Source organism: Hemiscyllium ocellatum, chromosome 37 (assembly GCF_020745735.1).
Source record: "Hemiscyllium ocellatum isolate sHemOce1 chromosome 37, sHemOce1.pat.X.cur, whole genome shotgun sequence".
In the NCBI taxonomy this organism is placed as follows: domain Eukaryota; kingdom Metazoa; phylum Chordata; class Chondrichthyes; order Orectolobiformes; family Hemiscylliidae; genus Hemiscyllium; species Hemiscyllium ocellatum.
In genome coordinates, this window is record NC_083437.1 from 34,727,260 (window position 1) to 34,752,978 (window position 25,719).

Below are 25,719 nucleotides of genomic sequence, written 5' to 3' on the forward strand. Positions count from 1 at the left end.
GAACAGAGATGAGGAGAAACTTCTTCACCCAGAGAGTGGTGGCTGTGTGGAATGCTCTGCCCCAGAAGGCAGTGGAGGCCCAGTCTCTGGATTCATTTAAGAAAGAGTTGGATAGAGCTCTCAAGGATAGTGGAATCAAGGGTATGGAGATAAGGCAGGAACAGGATACTGATTAAGGATGATCAGCCATGATCATATTGAATGGTGGTGCAGGCTTGAAGGGCAGAATGGCCTACTCCTGCACCTATTGTCTACTGTCTAACCAAATGTCTTTTAAGCATTGTAATTGTACCCTTACCCACCACTTCCTCAGGGAGTTCATTCCACACGTGAACCACCTTCTGTGTAAAAAAATTACCCCTCATGTTTTTTTTTCAATCTTTCTCCTTTGACTTTAAAATATGCCTGCAAGTCTTGAAATCTCCCACCCTCAGGAAAAAACACCTACCATTAACACAATCTGTATCTCTTCTGATCTTATAAACCTCCAACTTGAGCTGCTGTCATCTTTGCTATGAGGGGAGAGCCCTAACTCTGTGTCTCACATTTTTTGTTTGCTTTCCTACTGTTTTCCTACAATTTTCAAAAGCAAGTTCAATGCTTGCTTCCTTGACGATGCTTTCAATGATCTCTTAGAAAGACTGGGAGTGGAGAAGGCAGCTATTCATCATCACTGAAGTTGCCAGCCTGTGAGAAGTATTGTGCTGTGGATGTGGAGCCTATGAGAACTTGAAATATCAAAAATGATCTGTTGTCACAAAAAGTGATATTGCTAGAGAAACCTAGTAGATCTGACAGCATCTGTAGTGAGAAATCAGAGTTAGTCCAGTGACCCTTCTTCAGAACAATGGATTCAAAACACTTAGAGTAAAAAGTGAGGTCTGCAGATGCTGGAGTATCAGAGCTGAAAATGTGTTGCTGGTTAAAGCACAGCAGGTTAGGCAGCATCCAAGGAATTTCCGGTTCCTTGGATGCTGCCTAACCTGCTGTGCTTTAACCAGCAACACATTTTCAGCGCACTCAAAACACTTACCCTGTCTCTCTCTGTCTTCACAGGTGCTGCCAGACCTGCTGAATTTCTTCCCAATTTCTGTCTTTGTTTCAGATTTTCAGTTTCTTGTTTTATTTTGACGTATCTTTTGTAAGCTCGTTATGGCCACAAGTGAGGGAAGATTGTTTCTTGTCGGGCAAAAACTTTGTTCATAAAATTTATAAAGGTCCATTATATAACACTGGGGAGGCAATGACCTCGTGGTATTATCACTAGAATATTCATCTTCAGATCAAGATAATGCTCTGGGGACCTGAGCTCAATCCCCACCATAACAGGTGGTGAAATTTGAACTTAGTTTTTAAAAAAATTCTGATTAAGAGTCTCATGATGACCATCAAACTGTTGATGTCAGGCAAAACTTATCTGGTTCACTAATATCCGTTAGGGAGAGAAATCTGAATTCTTACATGGTCTTGTCTACCTGTGATTCCAGACGCCACAACAATGTGTTTGACTCTTAACTGCCCTTTGGGCATTCTGGGATGGGCAATAAATACTGGCCTTGCCAGTGACATCCAAATTTTGTGAATGAATTTTTAAAAATGCAGATTTTTCCCTGTCATAAAGTGCAATTCCATACATAGGTCACAATACACATTTACATTTTATGTCAACGTTCCTGGTGCGTAAGGCTCAAGACATTTTTACATAATTGTCAGCCCCTTGTTATGACAGGAGAGTATCTGCACAGTGATTGTTTCCCCACTGTGACAGCTGCCCCAAATCTCAGTGTCTCTCTGAGCTTGTAGTCCTTGACCTTGGAATGTGCCAGTCTGCAACATTTGGTCATCGATAGGTCTTTGCACTGGAGACCAGCAAATTTCATCAAGTCGATGGTCTTTCAGTAGCAGTTGAGGATACTGGCCCTTCGAGCACTGAGTCTTACATTACAGAGCTGTTTAGAATGAATCTCCTTAATCTTCTTTCAGATCTGCTTTGCAAAGACTCATTTCAGGAGAAGGTGAATGACAGTCTCTTTCCTGTCCAGAGCTCAAGGGAACATGCGAGAGGAGTCTCATTCTGTCAATCTGCATTAGTCTCAGAAATGAAAGGATGCTATACTAATTGCCACAATGACTTTTCTTAATTCCACTTAAAATTGGCTGCATGTACTGAGAATCTATCAAAAGTACTGAAGTACTCAACATGCTTGGTGGGAATTATGAATATGGGAATCATGCCAGATAAAGAAAGCTGTCCTGATTCATCCAAGATGTCTCAAACAATTAGCTTCACAATATATGCACTCACTAACTCATCCATAACCATGGAAGCTCCAAACAAAAGTCAGAATTCTGACCACTTTTAGGATGCGGTGGGGTGAAAGATTTTCAGAAATTCCTCTCCTACTCCATTTCAGTGATTGAAACTAGTCTGAGAGAACATGACAATATCTTTTAAAAATTAAGTAGCCTTTGACCTAGCCAGAAAGAGGCCAGAATTTCTCTTGGGAATGAATGTGTGTAAGCTGTGCCTTAGTTGCTGGTGTACTTAATTCTAAATTACAAGGTTTCAGGTTCAAGTCTCACACCACGGCTTTGACCCAAAAACTCAATCCTTAACACATCTGTTTTGGGTTAACAGCTTTGGAAAATTTCACCCTTTGGAAGAAATGTTAAACCAAGGCCTCACCTGTCTGCTTGGGAGGTGGATTATCTCAAAGAAGAGGAGCTAAGTTATTTCTGGTGTCCTGTTAATATTTATCCCTCAACCAAGACAGTCATCATCTCAGTCCTGTTTATCGGAGTTTGCTGAGTTCAAATTACTTTCTGTGCTTCCGACTTGATAATGTTTCAGAAAGCACTTCATTGAAATGTAAAGTGCTTTTCGACATCTCATTTGCTGTATGAATGCAAGTCTTACTTTTCTTTTGAAGTAATTTATCAAAATACATGTCCACTCTATATTCACTTAACACTGGAAAAAAGAACCTTTTTCTGAGCTGTAACCTAGATCTGATCTCTTTCAACTTTAAATAGTTGTCTTTATCCTTCAGAACCTATTTACAGTCGGTTCTGCTCTAACGTGGCGGTTCTGTTTTCGAGCAACCCTGTGTTAAAAGGACGTTGCATAAAGCAGCACTAATTATACTAATGGGCCTGGAATCACATTGTAAACAATATGCGCTTTAAAAGTTTGTGTTATAGAAGCAGTGTCCCAATTCTTCAATCATGTGATAACGAGTTCGCATTATTGAAACGTGCGTTATAGCAGAACGACCTGTAATTGGAATAAGCTGTGAACTCAACACAATCTTTTCTTTCCAACACCTTATAGATTTCTATAAAATCACCCCAAACTCTATATACCAGTCAGCTCTGATATAATGTGATAGTTCGTTCTCATGTGATCTCGCATTATAAGAAAATCACACAGTAGCCACCCTATTTAAACTAATGTGGCTGGAATTGTGTTATATCCAATACAAGTAGAGAAAGATAGCGTTCTACAAATAACAATCTAAATTTTTCAATGGCATTTAAGCCAATTTGCATTGAAGAAACACATGTTATTGCAGAATTGGTTTATCCCCAAAGTGTAAAGTTCCTGCTTCTTTAATTTTTCCTTTATAACAATGATTCATCAATCTGGAATTAATCTAGTGGCATTCCTTTGTATCCAAAGCTACAATACCTCTCACCATGTGAGCAGAACAAAACTGGGAACAATATTCTAACAAGACCCTAGGTTACCATTTTGGAAATTGCTTTTAAAATGTGGTGTGGAGCTGAAAGACTGACAGGTTTTCTTTCTCAATTTCTGCAGGATAAAGACAGTTCCGGAGCTACGGTCCTCCACCTTGCTGCATGGTTTGGGCATCAAGATATCACAGATTGGTTATTGAAAGGTGGAGGCTGTGACCCAACAGCAGCAACAGACACCGGAGCTCTGCCTGTGCACTATGCTGCTGCCAAAGGTGACCTCCCATCATTACGACTGCTGCTTGGACACTGTCCTGAGTAAGTAATAGGGAAGATTGTGCTTAGCTGAGATTGTTATTTGATGCAGTATACTTGAGACAGATCCCTGGTTGCAATATTTGAGCAGCTATCTTTTGTGGAGAAGTGAGTGCAAGTAAAATTACAGGTATTTCAAGGATCCTTGAATTTTGGGATTCAATCAAATACCAATGGTCCAATATAGGATTCAATGCAAGGAAAAGAAATATCAGCACAATAGCAGTTGTATCTCTCTCAGGGCTGTTAATGCTCTTGTGGTCACCAAAGGGTTTTCCTCCTCTTACACAGGACTTCATTTCTAGAGGTAGAGTGTTGAAAAGTGGGGAAGATATGCTAAACCAGTATTGAACCATGGGTAGACAATATTGAGAGCACTGTGTGCAGTATGAAAGGATGTGGAGGCTTTGGAGATGGTGCAGAGTAGATTTACAAGAATGATGCTAGAACTACGTAGGGTAAACATATTAAGAAAGGATTGATAGACTAGCCTGTTTTTCTCTTGAAAATGTGAAGGCTGAATGGTGACCTAATAGTTTTTTTCCTAAATTCTGAGAAGTTATGGAATATTTCTTTGTGGGGAAAAGCATAAGGAGAAGCTTCAGTGTAAGATGGGCACGTCCTTAGTTCCTGCTCTGGACATTGAGCTATGATGAGAGTGTGAGAAAAATCCTTCACCTGCTGTGTTCTGTAAGGAGTAGTCACAATATATTGTTGCTAGATTAAAATGAGTAATTTATTGTGAGAAAATCGAACTGGCATTAAATTTTGAGTTAAGGTGGCAAAATAAATGCAATTGTTCCTTGCAATGAAATAGCAATAATCTGTTATCCAGGAAAATGGACTGCGAGAATTCTTTTGGAGATGTAATGGACCCCAGCACTGTTGGTTCATCAGAGGACTGTCAGTATGGAGCTTGTTCTGAACTTCTATTGAATTTCCAATGGCAGAGTGGGATTGGTCCAAGGAAATTTCTGACTATTATATTTGTAGACCCTTACCTTAGATATTTTCCTTGTTCATTTTCAAGACACAACTGAATAGATAATTGAAGGGAGGCAAAGTTTGTAGGTTTATAGGGGAAGAGCCAGGATTTGAGGAAATTGGACAGCCCTTTCAAGAAGCTGTACATTCGTGGGTGAATTGAATAGCAAATTTTAAAAAAACCCAAGGCTGAAACTCTTACCAGGTCAAGCAGCATCCATGGGGAAGTTAAAAAATGCAAGTGGGTTTTACTCCTTCCTAGAGTTGGTAGGGCAGGTGGCCAAAAAGGCATATAATTGATGATTTGGCACTGCTGGGCTAACCCATTCACTTGCTGCCACCTCAGTAGCTAAGTTCTGGGCAGCTTAGCAGTTTATTAACAACTGTTCTGAGTCCTGACCCCCACCGGCCCAATTACTCACCTTCACTGCAGGTGAGCAGGGAGGTTGCTTCTCAGCAGGAAATCCAGGGCAATCTGCCTTTCAGTTTTAACGAAAAAATCATTCCTGGGATGTGGGCTTTGCTGGCTGGGCTCCATTTGCCCTAATCCTGAGGCAGATGGAGGACAGGGGAGTCCACATTGAGTACCAACCACCTGCTCTTGTCTCTGAACACCTCTTCCCCCTCAGTCTCCTGACCCAACTCTCACTATGACTGGCCCATCCTGTGATTTCAAAAGAAACAAAACCTTTTCATTGTTGCAACACAGGCCTCCAATGATGAACTCCAGGTCAAAGAGGCTACCAACCTCTGCTTGGCTGGTGCTTTCTGGGAGGTGGGACTTCTGTCTTGAGGGCTTCTCAGCCTTCCAGGGGCTAAGAGTCAGCTATTAAGTGTCCAATTAGAGTTTGATCCAGCTGTCATTCTTGCAAGTGTGATTATTGGGTCAGTTACCACTGAAGACCCACATTGATTGCAGAAAGAGCTAAATCTAGCCCAATCTTTAATTGACTCACATCCTTCTGTGCAGTTAAGACTGAGAGAGATTCCTCATCAGTAGGGAGATGAAGGGTGAGGGAGAAAGAATAGTAAAGTGGATGGGGGGACTGTTGGATCAGCCATGATCCTATTGAGCAGGTTTGAGGGGCTGAACGACCTGCTCCTGTTCCTATTTCTTAACATCTTATGGACTGACTGGCAATATTCTGCACTGTATAATCCTATGCTTCTAAGTTTGAAATCAAAAATCACCCCACAGTTGAGTCCCTGTTTCCTCTGAATCAGTTCATCTTTCACTGTCATGCAATTAGGTATTTGTAGCAACTGAGCTCCTAGTTAAACAGAAATCCCCGTTCCTTTATTTTGATTTATTGTACACCATCAGCAAATTACAGAATAAACATTCAATGTTAAGCATTGGTTTTGAGCTCTCCAACTACTCTATTAACCAGTGAACATGTAACAAATGTGTTTTATACATAACTTATTCATGGTTGAGTTAAATCTTTGACAGACGAGGAAGTCAATGGTTTCAGGGTGCAAACATGTGACTGCAGCTGAGACCATACCCTGATCAACTATGTAAAAACAATGACTGCAGATGCTGGAAACCAGATTCTGGATTAGTGGTGCTGGAAAAGCACAGCAGTTCAGGCAGCATCCGAGGAGCAGGAAAATCGACGATTCGGGCAAAAGCCCTTCATCAGGAATACAGATGAAGGGCTTTTGTCCGAAATGTCAATTTTTACTGCTCCTCGGATGCTGCCTGAACTGCTGTGCTTTTCCAGCACCACTAATCCAGAACCTGATCAATTATGATCTTATTGAATAGTAGAGCAGACCCTAAGTTAGACCAAATGGACTACTTCTCCTCAGTTTTGTTTTGCATTTAGTTCAGGTGCCATTTTATGGATGAAAAATTGGAGCCAAAATGTTGAATTAAGTAAAGACACATGTAAAATTTTTAATACAAACCTTGTATAATTTTCACACATTACGGGTGGCCACCTTGTAAATATCCTTCAACAAACCTGCACAGAAATTCAGTGCAAACATCAACAACATGGGCCAAGGTCAAGGAGGTCCTCAGTATATTTCCAAATTATTTTCCAAATTTTACTGAGTTGACACAACTGATCAATGTGCATGAGAGTGCAAGATGGTTGATGTGTGCATCAGAGTGATGTGAGTGAGAAACATCACATCATGATTGCATTCATGAGGGACAGGGATCAGACTGTTTGCGGGAGATGGGAAAGGGAGATGGGAGAGCAGAATGTCTTTGGTTTTATTCATTTGTGGAATGTGGGAGCCACCGGCTGGGCCAGCGTTTATTGCCCATTCCTAGTTGCCCTTGAGAAGGTGGAGATGAGCTGCCTCCTTGAACCACTGCAGTCCACTTGCTGTGGGTTGACCCACAATACCATTAGGGAAGGAATTCCAGGATTTTTACCCAGAAACAGTGAAGAATGGTGATATGCTTCAAAGTCAGGATAGTGAGTGGCAGAGAGGGGAATTTGAAGGTGCTGTTGTTCCCATATATCTGCTGCCCTTGTACTTCAAGGTGGAAGCCATTGTGGGTTTGGAAGGTGCTTTCTGAGGATCTTTAGTGAATTTTTGTAGGGCATTTTGTAGATCGTACACCCTGCTGCTGCTGAGCATCGGTGGTGGAAGGAGTAGATGCTTATGGATGTTGTGCCAGTGAAGTGGACTGCTTTGTCCTGGATGCTGTCAGTCTTCATGAGAGGTGTTGTGGCTGCATCGTACAGCCAAGTGGAGAGTATTCCATCACACTCCTGACTTTTGCCATGTTGATGGTGGACAGGCTTTGAGGAATTAGGAAGTGAGTTACTCGCTGCAGTGATTCCTAGCCTCTGACCTGCTCTTGTAGCCACTGTGTTTATGTGATGAGTCCAGTTGAGTTTCTGGTCAATGATAACCCCCAAAATATTGATAGTGGAGGATTCAGTGATGGTAACACGATTGGATATCAGGGGGCAGTGGTAGGATTGTCTCTTATTTGTGATGGTTTGTGTGTGTGTTTGTGTGTGAGAGACAGAAAAACTGCCAAGAATGTGCACATGTGAGGAGAGAGGATGTGTAGGAAAGAGAGCATCATATGACTCTATAAGTGCAAGAAAAGCAGACCAAGAGAATGCCATCTGTCATCAAACCATGAAAATGGAGCACAAAGTGATTCACAAACTCCCAAGTCAACAGCAACTTTTCTTGAAGCACCTGGCTCTCTGTGATTTGTTATCAACAGGCATAGACTCTCAGGAAATGGAACACATTCCTCTAAACATGGGAAATCCCGGGAATGTTCTCAATAAGCTTGGATTTATTCATTCACACTGTAATTTGGCCCAGTCCCACTGAGCTATTTCTTGACTAATGAGAGACCTGTCTAGCATTCCTTTCTTTTGGGAAAAGCTCAAGCACACATCTGATAAAAAATTGAGGTCGGATATTCCCTGTTCAAAGTGCGCCTGTGAGGACTTCTGAGAGATTTTGGTAAAGACCTCCCAAACTTGAGCCCTAATGTTTGTAGAAATCCCAGAGATTTTCCAACTGTTTCTTTGGAGTTTCACTTTTCACTCTGGACAAGCGATGGAATCCTTGTGAAAATTGTGGTGAACTTACATCTAATTATTACCTGTTCAAAACGTATCTTGGAATGGCATTCCCTGCTAATTCCCCATCTTTAGCCACTCCAATGACACCAGACACAGGATGAATTTCCTCTTTCATTTCTGTGGAATTTGACTTGGAATGCAAATCCTGGAGGGGAAAAAAAATCAGTAGTTAGATAGTAAAGGGTTGATAATCTAGTGTGGTACTAAGGAAGTGCTGCACTGTCAGAGCTATTGTCTTTCAGGTAAGATGTTAAACTGAGACCCCATCTGCCCATCTCAAATAAAGGAAAGAGGCCCAAGAGCAACATTTGAAAGATCAGAAAGGGGATTTCCCTATGGTATCTGGGCCATTTCTTATCCCTCAACTACCTTCACTAAAACAGATTATTTAGTAACAATGGGAGAGGTAATGGCCTAGTGGCATTATTGCTAGAGTATTAAACCAGAAACTCAACTAATGTCTTGGGGACCTGAGTTCAAATCCTGCCATGGCAGATGGTTAAATTTAAATTCACTAAAGAATCTAGCATTAAGAGTCTAATGATATCCATGAAACAATTGTTGATTGGCAGGAAAAAAACCATCTGGTTCACTAATGCCCTTTGGGGAATGAAACTGCTGTCCTTATCTACATGTGACTCCAGACCCACGGCAATGTGGTTAACTTTTTATAGCCTTCAGGACGATAAATGGTGGCCTAGCCAGAGATACCCACATTCTATGAGTGAATTAAAAAACAACTGCATTACTATTTCTGGGAGTCTACTGTGAGCAAATTTGTCTTCTCTGTTACCCTGGTGACTGCACCCCAAATCTGATTCACTGGCTCAAGCACTTTGAGATGACCTCAGATTGTGTGAAGTCTTCCTTTGTGTCAGTTTGGGTGAAAGTTGTGGGCTACACAGCAATGAATACATAGCTCATAGAGACCTGAGAGGAATCCTGCCTTATTTGCTCATTCGGGGCTGCTCAAAGGCTAGTTTTATGCTGGGTCAGCACTCGGAGATTACTATGTGTAGTTGCCATTGACTACACACAACCCTGCCACATTCAACACATCACTGACTTACAGATAGAAACAACTTCAGGGTTTCAGCACATCACCTCAGGAAGGAAAGAGTCAATGGGAATAACTCTTGTTATAGTAGAAACCAAACAGCATTGTTAATGACTTCCTGGACATCAATATTCCCACTGCTGCAGTCCAGTGCTGATTACTTTGTGATCAACGGCTGCAGAGCACTTGTGGTGTATGGTGATAACAGTACCGTCTTTGTTCATGCTTTAGTTATGTAAAGTGCTTAATGTTTCTGAGGGGACTGGGCTGTTTTAATACAGGAGAGATCCAACTTTCTGACAGAACTGGGATCTACTGTAAAGGACTGAGGGAGGATGATTTCATTTCAAAAACTGCTGACCTGATGAATAAGTAACTGATGCTTTATATCACAGCACTTTTATCTATCTTAAGGGTTCTTTGTAATGTACTTTTCTGTCCTTTTGTCAAGAATTTAGTTGAGAATTATCTCGTTTGCAATAGTTACTCAGCATTTCATTGTGTGTTTCCTACCTGTTAATCTTATCTCACACCTGATGTCAACTATGTACAGCTTATACCTCAATGCAAACCAGTCGTGACCCTGAGATTACCAATTCTCACCTAACTCTGATTGAAAATTGTAGTCTTAAATCTGAACTCCCATCCCTTCTCTGAACCCAGTGTGTAATCTTCTCTCCTCTCACTATGTTGTGAAGGCCCTACCTACTCATTCTGCAGAATGCAGGGACTCATCGATTTTTTTATGTTGGGGTATTATTTTTTCAGGAGAAAGTGAGGACTACAGATGCTGGAGATCAGAGCTGAAAATGTGTTGCTGGAAAAGCACAGCAGGTCAGGCAGCACCCAAGGAGCAGGAGAAGAAGGGCTCATGCCCGAAACATCGATTCTCCTGCTCCTTGGATGCTGCCTGACCTGCTGCGCTTTTCCAGCAACACATTTTCAGTATTATGTTTCCAGTTTGTCCAAAAAATAGAAAGGCCCATGTAGTTAAGTTAATAATAGAAGTATTCGGATGCTTAAGGTTTGGTTACAGTTGAAGGAGGTTGGTTAGCCAAGTTGGCTGGGTGGCTGTTTTGCAACACAGAATGATGCCAACAGCATGGGTTCAGTCCCTACACCAGCGAAGCTTATCATGAATGACTGCTCACCTCAGGTGTGGTAACCCTGAGGTTAAACCATCACCATGCATCCCTTTCTAACTAGAGAGCAGGACTATGGCAACTTTACCTTTAGTTAGAGTTCGTAAACTTGAATTGAGCTCATATTAAACTTGGATTGGTGCCAGTTTAAACCTCTTAAACACAAAGTCAGTACTGGTTGGTGTTGGTGGTTCTGAAGTACAATCTATTCATAGTCCATACCAATTTGAATGGGGACTGATTGGTATAATTAATTTTAGTGATTACAGTAGGAATTAGATGATTGAGCATAGTGACAGTAGGGAATGTTTACAGTAGCTGATTAGGAGTTAAATTACAGTAGCTGATGGCAGTGGGACTAAAATAGTTAGGCTGTGACATTGTTTACATCTATTGTACTTCCATATCCATAAGGTGAGTATGGAATAAGCCCCATTTTTATACATTAAATGGATGTGATTTCAAGAATAAGGAACTAAAGTAGACATTTGGCCTCTTAAGACCACATGATACAGGAGCAGAATTAGGTCATTTGGCTCTTGAATCTGCTTCACCATTAGACCGTGACTGATAATTTTCTCAACCCCATTTTCCTGCCTTCTCTTCATAACCTTTGATCCCCTCACTAATCAAGAACCCCTCTCTGACTTAAATGCATGCAATGACTTGGCCTTCTGCCGCAATGTGTTCCATCGATTCACCACCCTCTGACTGAAGAAATTCCTTCTCATCTCTGTTCTAAAGTATGAGCCTTCACTATGTGCCCTCCGGTCTTAGTCCCTGCTACTAGTGGAAACAACTTCTCCACATCCACTCTAAACCAGGTCTGCCTGTATTCTGTAATTTTCAATTACATCCCCTCTCATCCATCTAAACTCCATTGAGTACAGACCAGAGCGCCTCAACGGCTTCTCATATGACAAGCCCATCTTCCCTGGGATCATTCTAGTGAACCTCCTTTGGTCCACCTCCAACCCCAGCACACTCTTTCTTAGATAACAGGCCCAAAAGTGCTTACAGTATTCCAAACACACTCTGACCAGTGCATTATACAGGCTCAGCTCTTGTATTCTGGCCCCCTCAAAATGAGTGCTAACAAGTCTGCTTCGCCATTTAATAAGATCAGATTGTGGCTTCAAACTCCACTTTTCTGTCTGCTCTTTATTATCTTGAATCTTTTATTAATCCCCAGAGGGAAAAACAACTTGGAAATGGTTGGAGCTCTATTTTGAAGTATACAAGATGAGTTGGTCCAGTATTTCTTATTTGCCAGTATTACTGGGTTTTATTTCTTCTGTGGAAAATCTAACTCTGTCTTGAATATAGTCAATGACCAGCATCCACTGCTGTCTGGGGAAGAGAATCTCAAACTCTGACCACCCTCTGAGAGAAAAATATTCTTCTAATCTCAGTCTTGAGTGAAATTTTAAACAGTGTCTCCTAGTTCTAGACTTGCCCACAACAGAAATGGACCACTCAGCATCTCAGCCTGCCAAGCCTCCTCAACATCTTATGACTTTTAATTTAGAACACCTCCCATTCTTCTATACAGTAGTCCTCCAGTATATGATAATCTTTCAGAAAATACTTAAAAAATGTTGGAGAGAAACAGCCGTCCTGGAAATTCATACTTCCCTTGGTTTAAGGATGTAGTGTTAACCACAGCATTATTGCATTTCAGTCAAGTCCTTTTTCTACCACACTACGGACAAAAGGCACATCGAAAGTGCATTGGGTTTCAAAGACCCCACTTACCTTTCATTGTAGAATGATGGTCCCTCTTCTTAACTGAGGTTGGATACATTTCAGTGTCAAGCAACAACACAGGACATTTATCAAACTGACTGTCCGCCTTACTTAGGAATTCCTTGCCACAGAGAGCTGTGGGGGCAGAACCCTTCAGTATATTTAGCACCAAGATAGATTTTTGACCAGTAGGAAAATCGAATTTTACAAGGAAAGGGCAGCACAAGTGGATGTGAGGAATGTCAGATCAGCCGTACTGCTGCTGAATGGCAGAGCAGGCTTGGGGGGCTAAATGGCCTACTCCTATTTCATAGAATTCCTACAGTGTGGAAGCAGGCCATTCAGCCCATTGAGTCCACACTGACCCTTGAGGAGCATCCCACCCAGAGCCCCCTTCCCTACCCTATTATCCCTGTAACCCTTTATATTCTGTGGCTAATACACCTAACTTACACATCCCTGGACACTATGGGCAATTTAGCATGGCCAATCCACCTAATCAGCACATCTTTGGATTGTGAGAGGAAACTGGAGCACCTAGCAGAGACCCACACAGATACAGGGAGAATGTGCAAATTCCACACTGACATTCATGTCTATATGGGTCTTCCAGTTCATTAGCTGCTGTTTTAGCGTGTTGGTGGGTTTGTGGGCTACTGTGATGCCAATAGGTCTGAGTAGTCTGGCAGTCATTTCAGAAATGTCTTTGATGTAGGGGAGAGGGGCTAAGGTTTCTGGGTGCATTTTGTTTGCTTGTTTGGGTTTATTGCTGAGAAACTGTGACAAACACTACATTGGCCAAACAGGCAAAGAACTAGCCACCAGGATACGTGAATATCAACTAGCCACAAAAAGACATGACCCACTCTCACTAGTATCCTTCCATACAAATGAGGAAGGACACCACTTTGACTGGGACAACACATCCATCCTAGGATAAGAATTCCTAGAAGCATGGCATTCCAACCGGAACTCTATCAACAAACACATTGACTTGGATTCCATTTACCACCTCCTGAGAAAAAGAACATGACATCACTGCAGAAAATGACATTTCCAATCCAAGGAAACCTAAACACATAAATAGAAAGTGGGTCACTGACATCCGTGCTTCACCAGAGGCTCATTGATTATGTTACCTAGTATGGTGATGAAGCATCTGAAAATGAACCTTCCAGCTCAGTGAGCAAACTTGCATCCAGAACCTCAACCTGTGCTACAAATCTTCTCAAAACTTGCTATCTTTTCTTACGGAAGGAGAACTGCACACAGCACTGTGGATCTGGCCCTACATATCCGTAATAATGCTTCTCATTTTTATCCTTGATTCAGTTCAATAAACATCAACATTTGTGGGTGGCACGGTGGCACAGTGGTTAGCACTGCTGCCTCACAGCGCCTGAGACCCGGGTTCAATTCCCGACTCAGGCGACTGACTGTGTGGAGTTTGCACGTTTTCCCCTGGTCTGTGTGAGTTTCCTCCCACAGTCCAAAGATGTGCGGGTCAGGTGAATTGGCCATGCTAAATTGCCCGTAGTGTTAGGTAAGGGGTAAATGTAGGGGTATGGGTGGGTTGCGCTTCGGCGGGTCGGTGTGGACTTGTTGGGCCGAAGGACCTGTTTCCACACTGTAAGTAATCTAATCTAACCTAACCTAATCTCCTGTGGCCTGTCATTCCATTTGCCTCCCTAATCTCTTCCTGTACCTTCATTAACTTCTTGTGATTGAGGTACCAGGATAACCTGATTCCTCTATACCATAGAGTTCTGCAGTCTGTCAACATTTAAATAATACTCTACTGTCCTGTAAGAATAAACAAGTTCAGATTTTTCCCCACTTCTTTTGATTATTTTTTGAATAATATCTTACAACTGCTAACTTCCAATTTACTGTGACCGTTCCAGAATGTAGTGAAGTTTGGAAAATCCTAAACTATTATCCTTGATCATAAGTGAATGAACCTCACGTACAAATATAACGTAGAATAGCTCGAACAAATGATGGATGGACCACCAGTGAGCACAGTGAATTATGTGATGATACTATGGCTCTTAAGAGGTGTATCTTGTCCCTTATTTTTTTTGAAGAAAAGTTGAGGCAGAAGTGCCAACTGTTTGCTCCAAAGCCAATAAGGTAAACAGCTTGTGAAGCCTTGGGATTTTTTTTTAAAGTTGAAACAATCAAAGCAGCCTAAATGGGTGGAATCAATTACCACAGAACCAGGATTTAGTTTTAGTTTTAGACTTCAGTAATAATTGCTAGGGTCATGAGGCTGGATGTGGAAACTGTTCCTCTGTCTGTTACAGCTAAAAGCTGGGTTCTCTTCCTGCTGCTGGAATGTCATGTGAGACAGTCTATTTTACTGAATTTACCGTTGCCATGGGCGTATTTATGTGATGTTACTATATTGGAACAGTTTATTAGTAGTTAATATATCTGCTATTTTGTTAAACACTTTAATAGAGTAACAGTTAAGCAAATTCATTTATTCTTCCCATGTCTGTGTGGGTTTCCTCCAGGTGCTATTAATGGTCCCATTAATAGCAGAAACAAGGACACATGGGCGGCACGGTGGCACAGTGGTTAGCACTGCTGCCTCACAGCGCCTGAGACCCGGGTTCAATTCCTGACTCAGGCGACTGACTGTGTGGAGTTTGCACGTTCTCCCCGTGTCTGCGTGGGTTTCCTCCGGGTGCTCCGGTTTCCTCCCACAGTCTAAAGATGTGCGGGCCAGGTGAATTGGCCATGCTAAATTGCCCGTAGTGTTGCACCTAGTGTTAGGTAAGGGGTAAATGTAGGGGTATGGGTGGGTTTCGCTTCGGCGGGTCGGTGTGGACTTGTTGGGCCGAATGGCCTGTTTCCACACTGTAAGACTAATCGTATCTAATCGTATCCTCAGAGTGAAGGGACTTTAGAATTGAGGTGGGGAGGAGCTTCTTCAGTCAGAGGTGGTGAATCTGTGGAATTCATTGCTGCAGAAGGCTGTGGAGGCCAGGTCATTGAGTGTTCTTTAAGACAGAGGTAGAAAGGTTCTTGATTAGTAAGGGGATCAAAGGTTATGGGGAGGAAATGTGATTGAGAAACATATCAGCCATGGTTGAATGATGGGACAGACTTAATGGGCTGATTGGTCTAATTCTGCTTCTATATATTATGGTCTTGTGGTCTTATTTTAGCTTCCCATTTGGTAAAGAAGTTAGATTAATTATTCAATGATCAGTCAATTCTGCTGCTTGGCGCTGTCGTAATGGGCTAGCTCCAGTTACGAGCCTGAAACCTGAGCTTGGCACTTCCCTTTGCCTTATATTTACCAACAGTTGTGCAAACAAGTGTGTGATTACATTAATCCAGTGGGCACGTTTTAAGTTCATGTGCCGAATGTACCGTGGGTGGTGCTTAATTAAAATAAGTTAAACTGCTTGAGCTGTATTTGGAAATCACTTGGTCACACATCACAAGGAGAGCATGTTGAAGCTGCAGTTTTGACTGAATCGGCACCTTTACTTGGTTTTATAACGATGGGATTTTGTGGCTGAATCTTGTCTCGTTAAGACAGCAGGCTGTATGTCACTAATGTTGAGTCGTTAACAATTAATTAGTCTAGCTGGAAGCTTACAGCTTTTGGTAGAAGCATTTTTCACATAGTATTGTTCGCTAAGGTTGCTATAGCACACAGAAGGCATCACCTGGCCATTCAAATTCAGGTTGTCCATCTATCACCAGTCTTTTGTGCCCTGACATAGCACAGGAAGGAAAGACAAAAGGATGGCATTGAGGACCATTTGTACCAACAGACTTCCTGCCTCACATAAATTAGGGCAAGAAATAGTAAATATTTTCCTTTAGAAGTAATGTTCAGTGCACTACACTACTATGGAAGTGCTGCATTGTAAGAGGTTCCAACTGCTAAGTGAGACATTAGATTCTGGCACATTCTGCCTGTTGAAGTGAACGTAAATAATCTTGAAATTTTTTTTTGACAATGATGTTCTCCTGATATCTCTGTCAAAATTTCTCCCCGGATCAAGATTTGGAGGTGCTGGTGTTGGACTAGGATGTACAAAGTTAAAAATCACACAACACCAAGGTCCAACAGGTTTTTTGGAAGCACTAGCTTTTGGAGTGCTGCTCCTTCGTCAGGTGGTTGATCCCTGGATCAACACCATCTAAAGAGATTGATCGGTATTTCGTCTCTGTGATAGAAGACGCAGAGTGCAAATTGCCTGCAGCGTATGCCTTTGCTAGAACAGGGATTAATGTCTTCAAATGGTTGTACCATGATTTGAGATCCCCTAGGGATCTGTCAGGACCCAGATGTCGAGAATACTTTAAAATTCCTGCTTCTAGATTTCTTTTACCCTTCTCATGAATTTTCAGCTCAACAATGTGTACATGTTATTCGTTAGGAATGGAGCTGTTTTCTCACTCTGGACACCATTTGAGGGCAGACATTATGGCTGGGTCAAGACCTTGAGCCTCCCTCTCTAACTGCACTGCAGATGTACCTTCATTGCACAAACCACAGAGCTGTATGAAGGTAGCTCATCTTGAGAGCAATTGAGGTTAGTCAATGAACATTGACCTTGCTTGCAATACCCACATCCCATGAAGATTTATAAAACCAAAATGACGTGGTTGTGCTTTACCCCATAAATCATGGGTCACCTTCATAAAGAGGATCAACTGCATCAATGTGATATTTTTCCGTTTTCTCTGACCAGACATCCTGTGCACTCTTTGAGCAAGCTTCTTATTGTTGTATCAGTTAACAAGACATTAGATGCCATTTTCTGCTCTGATCCAATAACTCTACAAACTTAATTACTCCCCCAAATGCTGATGTGACAGCACTCCCAAAACTGAAACCTGAATTTAGCTTACTGTTCACCTTTTAAGCCATTTTTCTCTGATGAAGGTGAGTCACTGAACCAAACAGGACTCCCAAAGAAAATGGTTACGTTGTCACTGCCTGGTCTGTGCTGATCCTTGCTGAGCAATAACTGGGCTGAAAATGTGTTGCTGGAAAAGCGCAGCAGGTCAGGCAGCATCCAAGGAACAGGAGATTCGACGTTTCAGGCATAAGCCCTTCTTCAGCAATAACAGGGCTCCTGCTTACTGTCCTGGGCTTGTGATGGATAGAATCCTCTTATAAAATGTGTGAACGTGGACATTGAATGAAATGAGGACTCTGACTAATACCCAGTGATGGCTTAGTGTTCAGTCGGGAAAGTATTGAAGATTTGCCAGTGCCCCTTGGCCAGTATCCCACCAGTAGACCGGAGAGGAATGAAGGATAAATGGAAAATATTAGGACAGGAGGAAGAATTTCCAAATGCACCAAGTTCTCAACGCAGAGGGTAGGTTGTTGCAATTAACAGTGGCTGCTGTGATCACAACGTACCCACAATATAGAAGCAACGACAACCAAAGAGGAAAGGAAGAATGTTTTGACAGGTACTTTATACACAAAACTGTAATTGTATCTTAATGTATTTTGTAAAGATATGAGTACGTGGTCAATTTTACCTTGTTTTCTGGTCTGAAATTCAATGGGTCTCTATTTTGAAAGCCAGTATTTTTAATCCTTGGTGGAAACCCTTGTTATTAATGGAAACCTCCTACCTGATGCAAATGGGCTCTTCCTTTATGGATCTTTTTAGGGATGAATACTCCCATTCAACCAGATCTCTTATAATATTATAGGTATTGTTATTATTTGTACATCAAACCTCGGATCATATAAGTCATTTCGTAAATGACGCTTTGTTGCTGCATGTGCAATAAAGGGAATGTTAGGGTTCCTGAGCACTTATGCTCTAGGCCAGCTGCATCCTTCTCTGTTTCTGTCTCCTTTTCCTTCATTTTCTTTCTCTTTGCTTTCATCATCTGATGTTGTGGAGGAGCAGTGGTGGTAGGCCAAAGCCTGGACTCAGGAACTCGGTGGATAGTCAGCATTGATGCATTACTTTAATCTTGCGCACAAGTGTATGGCGCTGTAGCTTGCAGGGACTTTGGCCACAAGTGCAATTATTTTCAAAACCAAGGTGAAGCTTCACATTGGAATGCAGAGCACAATGATTTAATTGGTAAAAGGGCAGGAAATTAGGCATTAAGGTACAGAGTAGCAGGAATGGGATGCTTGAACTAGAAAGAGTAGAATTCAGAGCTGGTAAAATGGCATGCCAAATCCAGAGGATCAAAATGTGAATGTCACAGACCATCATTGAATTAAAAGTAACCCAGAAAAGGAGACAACCCACAAAATGGTTCCTTGTGATGAAACAGTAAGATCAGACAGTACTTGATCTAGGTACGTAAAAAGGCAGTTTCCCATTTAATATACTCTTAGCTATTTGAGTGGATGGGGAGGAGCTAAAGATGTCCTGACTAGACAATGTCTGGTAGTTTCCACAAACTGATTATACCAGCTGATTCAGTGCTTAGCCAATGCACAAGGGAAGGTTCGGGGAATCCTGTAAACCATTGATTCTGTGGGAGTGGGAAAGCTAGATCGTTCGTCACTGAATCGAGAATTGTATCAGAGCTCTGGTCACTACCTGCCTGAAAGTGGTTTCAAACCTCTGCCCATGGACTGAGAAGTGGGAATATTAACAATAAGGGGGGCGGGGGGGTTTCAGATCAGTATCTTAAACCTTGATCAGTACAGTCTTCACCAAACATTTCTCATTTCAAAGAACACACCTTTATAAAGAATTTTATCAAAGAATATTTTAAAATTCTTCACATTCGATGAGTCACTGCAGGTAGATATGGCAATTAATTTTGAGAAGAGCAGGGTCCCACATGAAGCACAAGAGATGAAGAAGTAAAGTCTGAGGAGGAATGGACAGACAATGGGAGAATTGTCCATTCTTCAAATAGTCCTATGACATGATTTCTGGAAGATGACTCCTCCAATAATGCAGCAACTTCCTAGTGATGTACCAGCCTAGATTCTATACAAAAACCCAGATAAGGTCTGAAAATTCAGCATGTGAGATCGATCAATTCAGACTTCAATATTTATTTCTTGCCAGCGGATGAGGTATTAAAATATTTTTGCTCGTGTGAAAATGATAATATTGGAGATGATGTTTATACCTCCTCTGAAAGGGGAAGAGTTTTGAAGATGTTTGATAATATTGTACTATTTAGGGTTGTTCAAGTTGGCTCAGTGATAGACCACTAATCTTTAAATCAGAAAGTTCTGTGTTCAATTCCCACTCCAGGAGAACAGAGTGTACTATAGATTGACATCCCAGTGCAGGACTAAGGGAGTGCTGCAATACCAGGGGTGCCACATGAGTCTTTAGTTGAATTTCACCATAGGCTTGATGAACCTAATGACAGGGTGACAAGTGGGTCCTGAGTCTATATTTTCCAATAGCGGAACTGGCTCCTTGATTTTGGGTTCATAATTAGTACAAGATAATGATTCTGACAGAATTAATGTTCGTGTTACATTAGTTCTACCCAATCCGATAACACCTCTCACTCCTTGGCTGGATTCAGCTGAGCTTTGCAGGAGAACTTGAAGGGAGCAGCTGTATCCTGCACAGCACCTGAGAGTCGTCGGCAGTTATGGCTGGCAAGTTAATGGAAGGTGGTAAACTAGATCTGTTGCTGTCAAGCGATAAGCAACTTTGTTATCGAACAGAAGTACCTTGCCAGCGATCTATTTTCTACCTAAACAGGTCCAGCAAGGACAATTTGTGGTAGCGATTTATCCAAAATAGAATCTCACATGCTGGTGGTGGTGATATCTGAAAATATAACACATGTGCTTAAAGATGACGGGCAGGTCCCCAGTGTTGCAGGCCCAGTCCAAGGCTGGATTCTCTAAGGCCTCTAAAGGGACAGGATGACATCTCATGGCAGACTTTTTAAAAATTCATTCATGACACGTAGGCATCACCAGCTGGATTTACTGCCCATTTCTGGTTGCCCATTACAAGTGGAAGATTGTGACAAACTGCCCTCTTGCTGCAGACCTGAAGGACATCTTCTTATAAATAAATTAAAAATAATGTGAATGTTGATGAGAATTGGAGGGGAGTAACCCTTCAGAGTAGGGGGTGGGATTGGGGGGAAATCAATGATGTCATGTTGTTGTTGCCTATGTGCCTCATGTTTCCGTTGGGCTTCTAGGTTATCCACCTCCATCGTGTATCATGCACCCCAGTCGCTTGCCATTGACAAAATTCCTGTAAAATGGCCCTTCATAGGCTCTTGCAGATGGTTCCCAGTGAATGGACTGTATCAGGGTGCCATTCAGCCATGAATTTCACAAGATGAGGCACCAGCATGATAGGGAGTGTTCGGGCTCCGAGCCCTTATGCTATAGGCCGGCTGCATCCTTCTCTCTCTCTTCTTTTCTGTTATTTTCTTCCTCTGCTGTCATTATCTGACATTGTGGAGGAATGTCGGCAGCAGCGGTGGTGGGATTGAGGACTCATGACTTTGGTAGGCTGAAGCCTGGACTCAGGAACTTGGTGCACAGTCAGCTGCGGCAGAGCTTTGTACTCAGAAAGGAGTTGTGGTAGGCCCACAGTGGGAACTCAATGGGTCGCTGAGGTCCCACCGTGGTCGGAAGGCGAGTTCCCAGTACAGTCTGGAGGTAAGATCATGGTGCAGTCTGGCGGTGAGATCCCAGCATGGTCTGGAGGCAAGTTCCCAGGGCGATCTGGAGACAAGTTCCCAGCGCTGTCAGGAGGCAAGTTCCCAGTGCGGTCTGTACATGAGATCCCAGTGCGGTCGGGAGGTGAGATCCCAGTGCGGTCTGGAGGTGAGGTCCCAGTGCGGTCTTGAGACGACTTCCCAGTGCAGTCTGGAGGTGAGATCCCAGTGCGGTCTGGAGGTGAGATCCCAGTGCAGTCTGAAGGTGAGATCCCAGTGCGGTCTGAAGGTGAGGTCCCAGTGCGGTCTGGAGACAACATCCTGGCATGGTCCGGAGGTGAGATCCCAGTGCGGTCCGGAGGTGAGATCCCAGTGCGGTCCGGAGGTGAGATCCCAGTGCGGTCTGAAGGTGAGGTCCCAGTGCGGTCTGGAGACGACATCCTGGCACGGTCTGGAGGTGAGATCCCAGTGTGGTCTGAAGGTGAGGTCCCAGTGCGGTCTGGAGACAAAACCCTGGCACAGTCTAGAGGTGAGATCCTGATGCAGTCTGTACTATACTGAAGTACTGTAATGCTGAAATTTATATTTCTTCACTTTTCTAATTTCTTAGTAAAACTTTGTACCTAGGTCCTCGTACCTACGATTCTGAACTTCTTATTTCTTTATTTTTCTAATTTATTCTTAACATTCTGTACCTCGGTAACTCTGTACCTAAGGTGGTGCTGTACTTAGCGACTTTGTAAACTTTCCACTGCACTCACGTGAGGACATGTGACAATGAACCTAATCCCTAGTTCCATATTTTATCCTCCCCACATCAGGACTTCACCCAGAGAGCGGTAAAAACTGCCCATTAAATTAAGGACTCCTTTGCCTATTTGTGAGCATAAAAGCTTCTGTTACAAAGAGAAAAAGCAGGCCTCCCAGGGATTTTGTTCACCATCCTGCCTTAAACAGTATTCCCAACCCGTCCCCGCAAAATAAAACCAAGTTCTCATTGCTGTTGTTGGATCTAGCTGTCTGGAAATCTTATGGATGCACTGCTTGTCCACATGACAGTGACAGGATTTCAGAGGGTAATTAATTAGACCTGGAGCACTGTGGAGTGCTCTATCGTTACAAGTTCTTTCAATGAGCCTTCAGTATTCATCAAGGTTGAATGAATATCCTAAAGCTGACAGATGCTAATGCACCAGATCAACGGTTTCTCTATCCAATCTGTTGACACCTCTGCTGCAATTGATAACATTTAAGTAGCAATGATTCTACTGTGTTCAGTCTTATCTGAATTTGTGAAAAGAATTAATTGTCGTTATAAAGAGGACAAAAGCACCATGACTTGTACAACAATAAACTGTATGAAAGCACCAAATTTGACAAGAACAGAAAAAAGTATATCGCCATTCTACAGTCACTGTTTAATTCGACAAATGATTTTGGCATTATCTATTCTGGTTGGCACATACACACAATGCGTGCTGTCAGTTTCATAGGACAGGATGGTTTACAGCTCCAGGTAACCTGCACTGGCCTCATAAAACAAAAATAAACAAGTTCCCTTGGAAACTTCTGACCAAGTGCCTGATTTTCACAATCTTCAAAGGATTTGGTTTACTTTGCAGTTCAGAATATCCCTGCATATGTTTTCATGTGGGTTCCCATAGAAAGTATTTTAAAATAATGCAACTCTGTCTGGACTGCATGGAGTCATGGAAATGTACAGCACAGAAACAGAGCCTTAGGTTCAATTTGTCCAAGCTGACCAGATACCCTAAATTAATCTAGTCCCGTTTTCTAGCGTTTGGCCCATATCCCCATAAACCCTTCCTATTCACATACCCATCCAGGGGCAGCATGGTGGCTCAGTGGTTAGCACTGCTGTCTCACAGCACCAGGGTCCCAAGTTTGATTCCAGCCTCGGGCAGACTGTGTGGCGTTTGCACATTCTCCCCGTGTCTGCGTGGGTTTCCTCCGAGTGCTCTGGTTTCCTCCTGCAGGCCGGGTGAATTGGCCATGCTAAATTGCCCATAGTATTAGGTGCATTAGTCAGAGAGGAAATGGGTCTGGGTGGGTTACTCTTTGGAGGGTCAGTGTGGACTTGTTGGGCCAAAGGGACTGTTTCCACACTGTAGGAAAGCTAATCTAAATGTTGTAATTGTTCCAGCCTCCATTTTCTTTGGTAGTTCATTCCATACATGCATCACCCTCTGCTTGAAAACATTGCTCCTTAGGTCCCTTTTAAATCTCTCCCACCTGAAATCTATGCCCTCTAAATTTGGATTCTCCTACCCTGGGGAAAAGATCTTGAATATTCACTCGAACCGTGCCATTCATGATTTTATAAGTCTCTACTTCACTGGACTGTCTAAATACATGCTAAACATTTAACACACAGTCATGTGCATTCATGGATAGAAATTGGATTTTTGAATGTAGCAATATTCGAAATCCCTACCCTCCGCACCATTCCAGCCTGTGCCCTCCCGCATTCCCTTTGCAACAATCTAGGCTGCTTCTCATCTGCAAATCTCTCCTCTGAGTTGTACACAGAATTGAATATTTCTGCCAGCATTCATCTTCATAGATTTATAAAAGAAGATCATTGAGAATTTCAGGCTAAAAACTCTTGCCTTCATCGTTCAGACCTCTGAGGATAGGAGTTGGGAAGACATGCTGAGGTTGTGAGGATGTTGGTGAAGCCTCTACCTGATTACTGTGTCCAGTTCTGGCTGCCCTGTTATTATGAAGTTGAAGAGAATGAATTCAGGTACCTGTCATGTAACTAACTAGCAGTCTCAGAGTGTACTCGAAAATTGAAAATATGTAACATTTGGTTGTGAAACAAATACCTGACTTTTGGTTGCTATGTTTTCACAGCAGTTCGAATCTAACCAATCAGTTTAAATTATGACCCACGATACGAAAACCCAACCAAATTTTAATTTTACGGTTTTGACAACATAAAACCAATGAGATGACCCAATGTTTGGAGTATAAAAGAAGTATTTTGAGAGTTAGCCAGAGAAATTGACTAACTGCCATCATCAGAGTATCTGCTAGCAAACCCCTCTCTATCAAAGATACCTTTTTCATATGAAACATCTTTGCAACAAAAGACCAAAGACAACCCAGGGAGATCTACAACCAGATGAAGACAAACACAGATGACAACAGCTGCTGTATGGTTTTGAAAATTAAGTTGAAGTAATTTTAGTGGGGGCGTTTATTGGATCAGTATATTGCTATAGATTTGGAGGCAGATAACAAGCTGTTCGGAGAAAGGAGACTTAGAATTTTAAGGAGTTTTGTTTAATGTTCAGTTTTAGAGTTAAAGAATAAATTGACGTTTTTTTCTTTAAATAGTGGAATTTGGGAGTTCTCTGTCACTCATATGTTAACAGATTATGAGGTGAGGTGAGCTTCTCTGGGTGTTTTATTTAATTAGCAGAGGGGTTCACTGCTGTGTCGTAATAGCAGGATATTATTAAGCTGGTTATTAGAAGGTTCAGAAAAGGTTTAATAGGCTGTTGCCAGAAATGGAGGGCTTAAGTTGTTAGGGGATACTGGATAGGCTGGGACTTGTTTCACTGGAACATAGAAGGTTGTGGGGTGATCTTATAGAGGTTCATAAAATCATGAGGGATATAGATAATGTGAATGGCAGGTATCTTTTCCCTAGGGTGGGGGATTTCAAGGCTAGGGGCATATTTTTAAGGTGAGAAGACATAACCGTTTACACAGAGACTGGTTCGGGTATGGAGTGAACTTCCAGAAGAAGTGGTGGATGTGGATACAGTTACACTGTTTAGAACACATTTAGATAAATACATGAGTAAGAAATGTTTGGAGCGATTTGGGCTATGTTCAGGTAGATGGGACGAGTTCAGTTTGGGATTATATTCGGCATGGACTGGTTGGGTCTGTTTCCATGCTGTATGATTCTATGACTCGAGAAGCGGAGAAAGTCTGTGAATTAGGAGCAAGAGGAAGCTGTTGGGCCCCTTGAGCCTACTCCGCCACTTAATAGGTTAATGGCTGATCGAATATATCTCATTCTGGATCAGTGGTGCTGGAAGAGCACAGCAGTTCAGGCAGCATCCAACGAGCAGCGAAATCGATGTTTTGGGCAAAAGCAATATACCTCATGTCCACTTTCCTGCCCTTTCCCCCTACCCCTGATTCCCTAAGTCATCAAGAATCCATCTATCTCAGCCTTGAATGTACACAATGAACCTCTCTCAGCTCTCTCTGTCAAGGAGAGAAGAAACGCTCTTCATCTCTGTCATAAATTGCTGCCCCTTTATTTTCTGAGACTTTGCCAAATTTGTACAGGAAAAAGGGCATTTCTGTCATGACTGGAATAGTTTAGCAATCTAACTGAGAGATGACATAAAGACAATAGTTTTGGAAATTCGTAAGTTGCACTTGTGCAGTAGAGTATGCTCTTGAGATCTAGCCACTTTGTTGGACCATTGAATCTCTATTGTATAAATATGTTTCGTGCTGAAAGTAGTTACTTAAAATAGCATGGTTTTGACATTTTCACAGATAAACAGAAAAATACTATTTCAAGTACCTGTTTTTTCCC

General features: G+C 42.2%; 1 protein-coding gene across 2 annotated transcripts in view; it reads left to right on the forward strand.

The window, feature by feature from the left end:
- Positions 1-25,719, forward strand: part of espn (espin) — a 159,056-nt gene that overhangs the window by 13,475 nt on the left and 119,862 nt on the right. For both annotated transcript variants that reach the window (XM_060852005.1, XM_060852004.1), the window contains exon 2: positions 3,821-4,014. In XM_060852005.1, the coding sequence (XP_060707988.1) occupies positions 3,821-4,014 (194 nt within the window). The remainder of the gene's footprint in view (positions 1-3,820; positions 4,015-25,719) is intronic.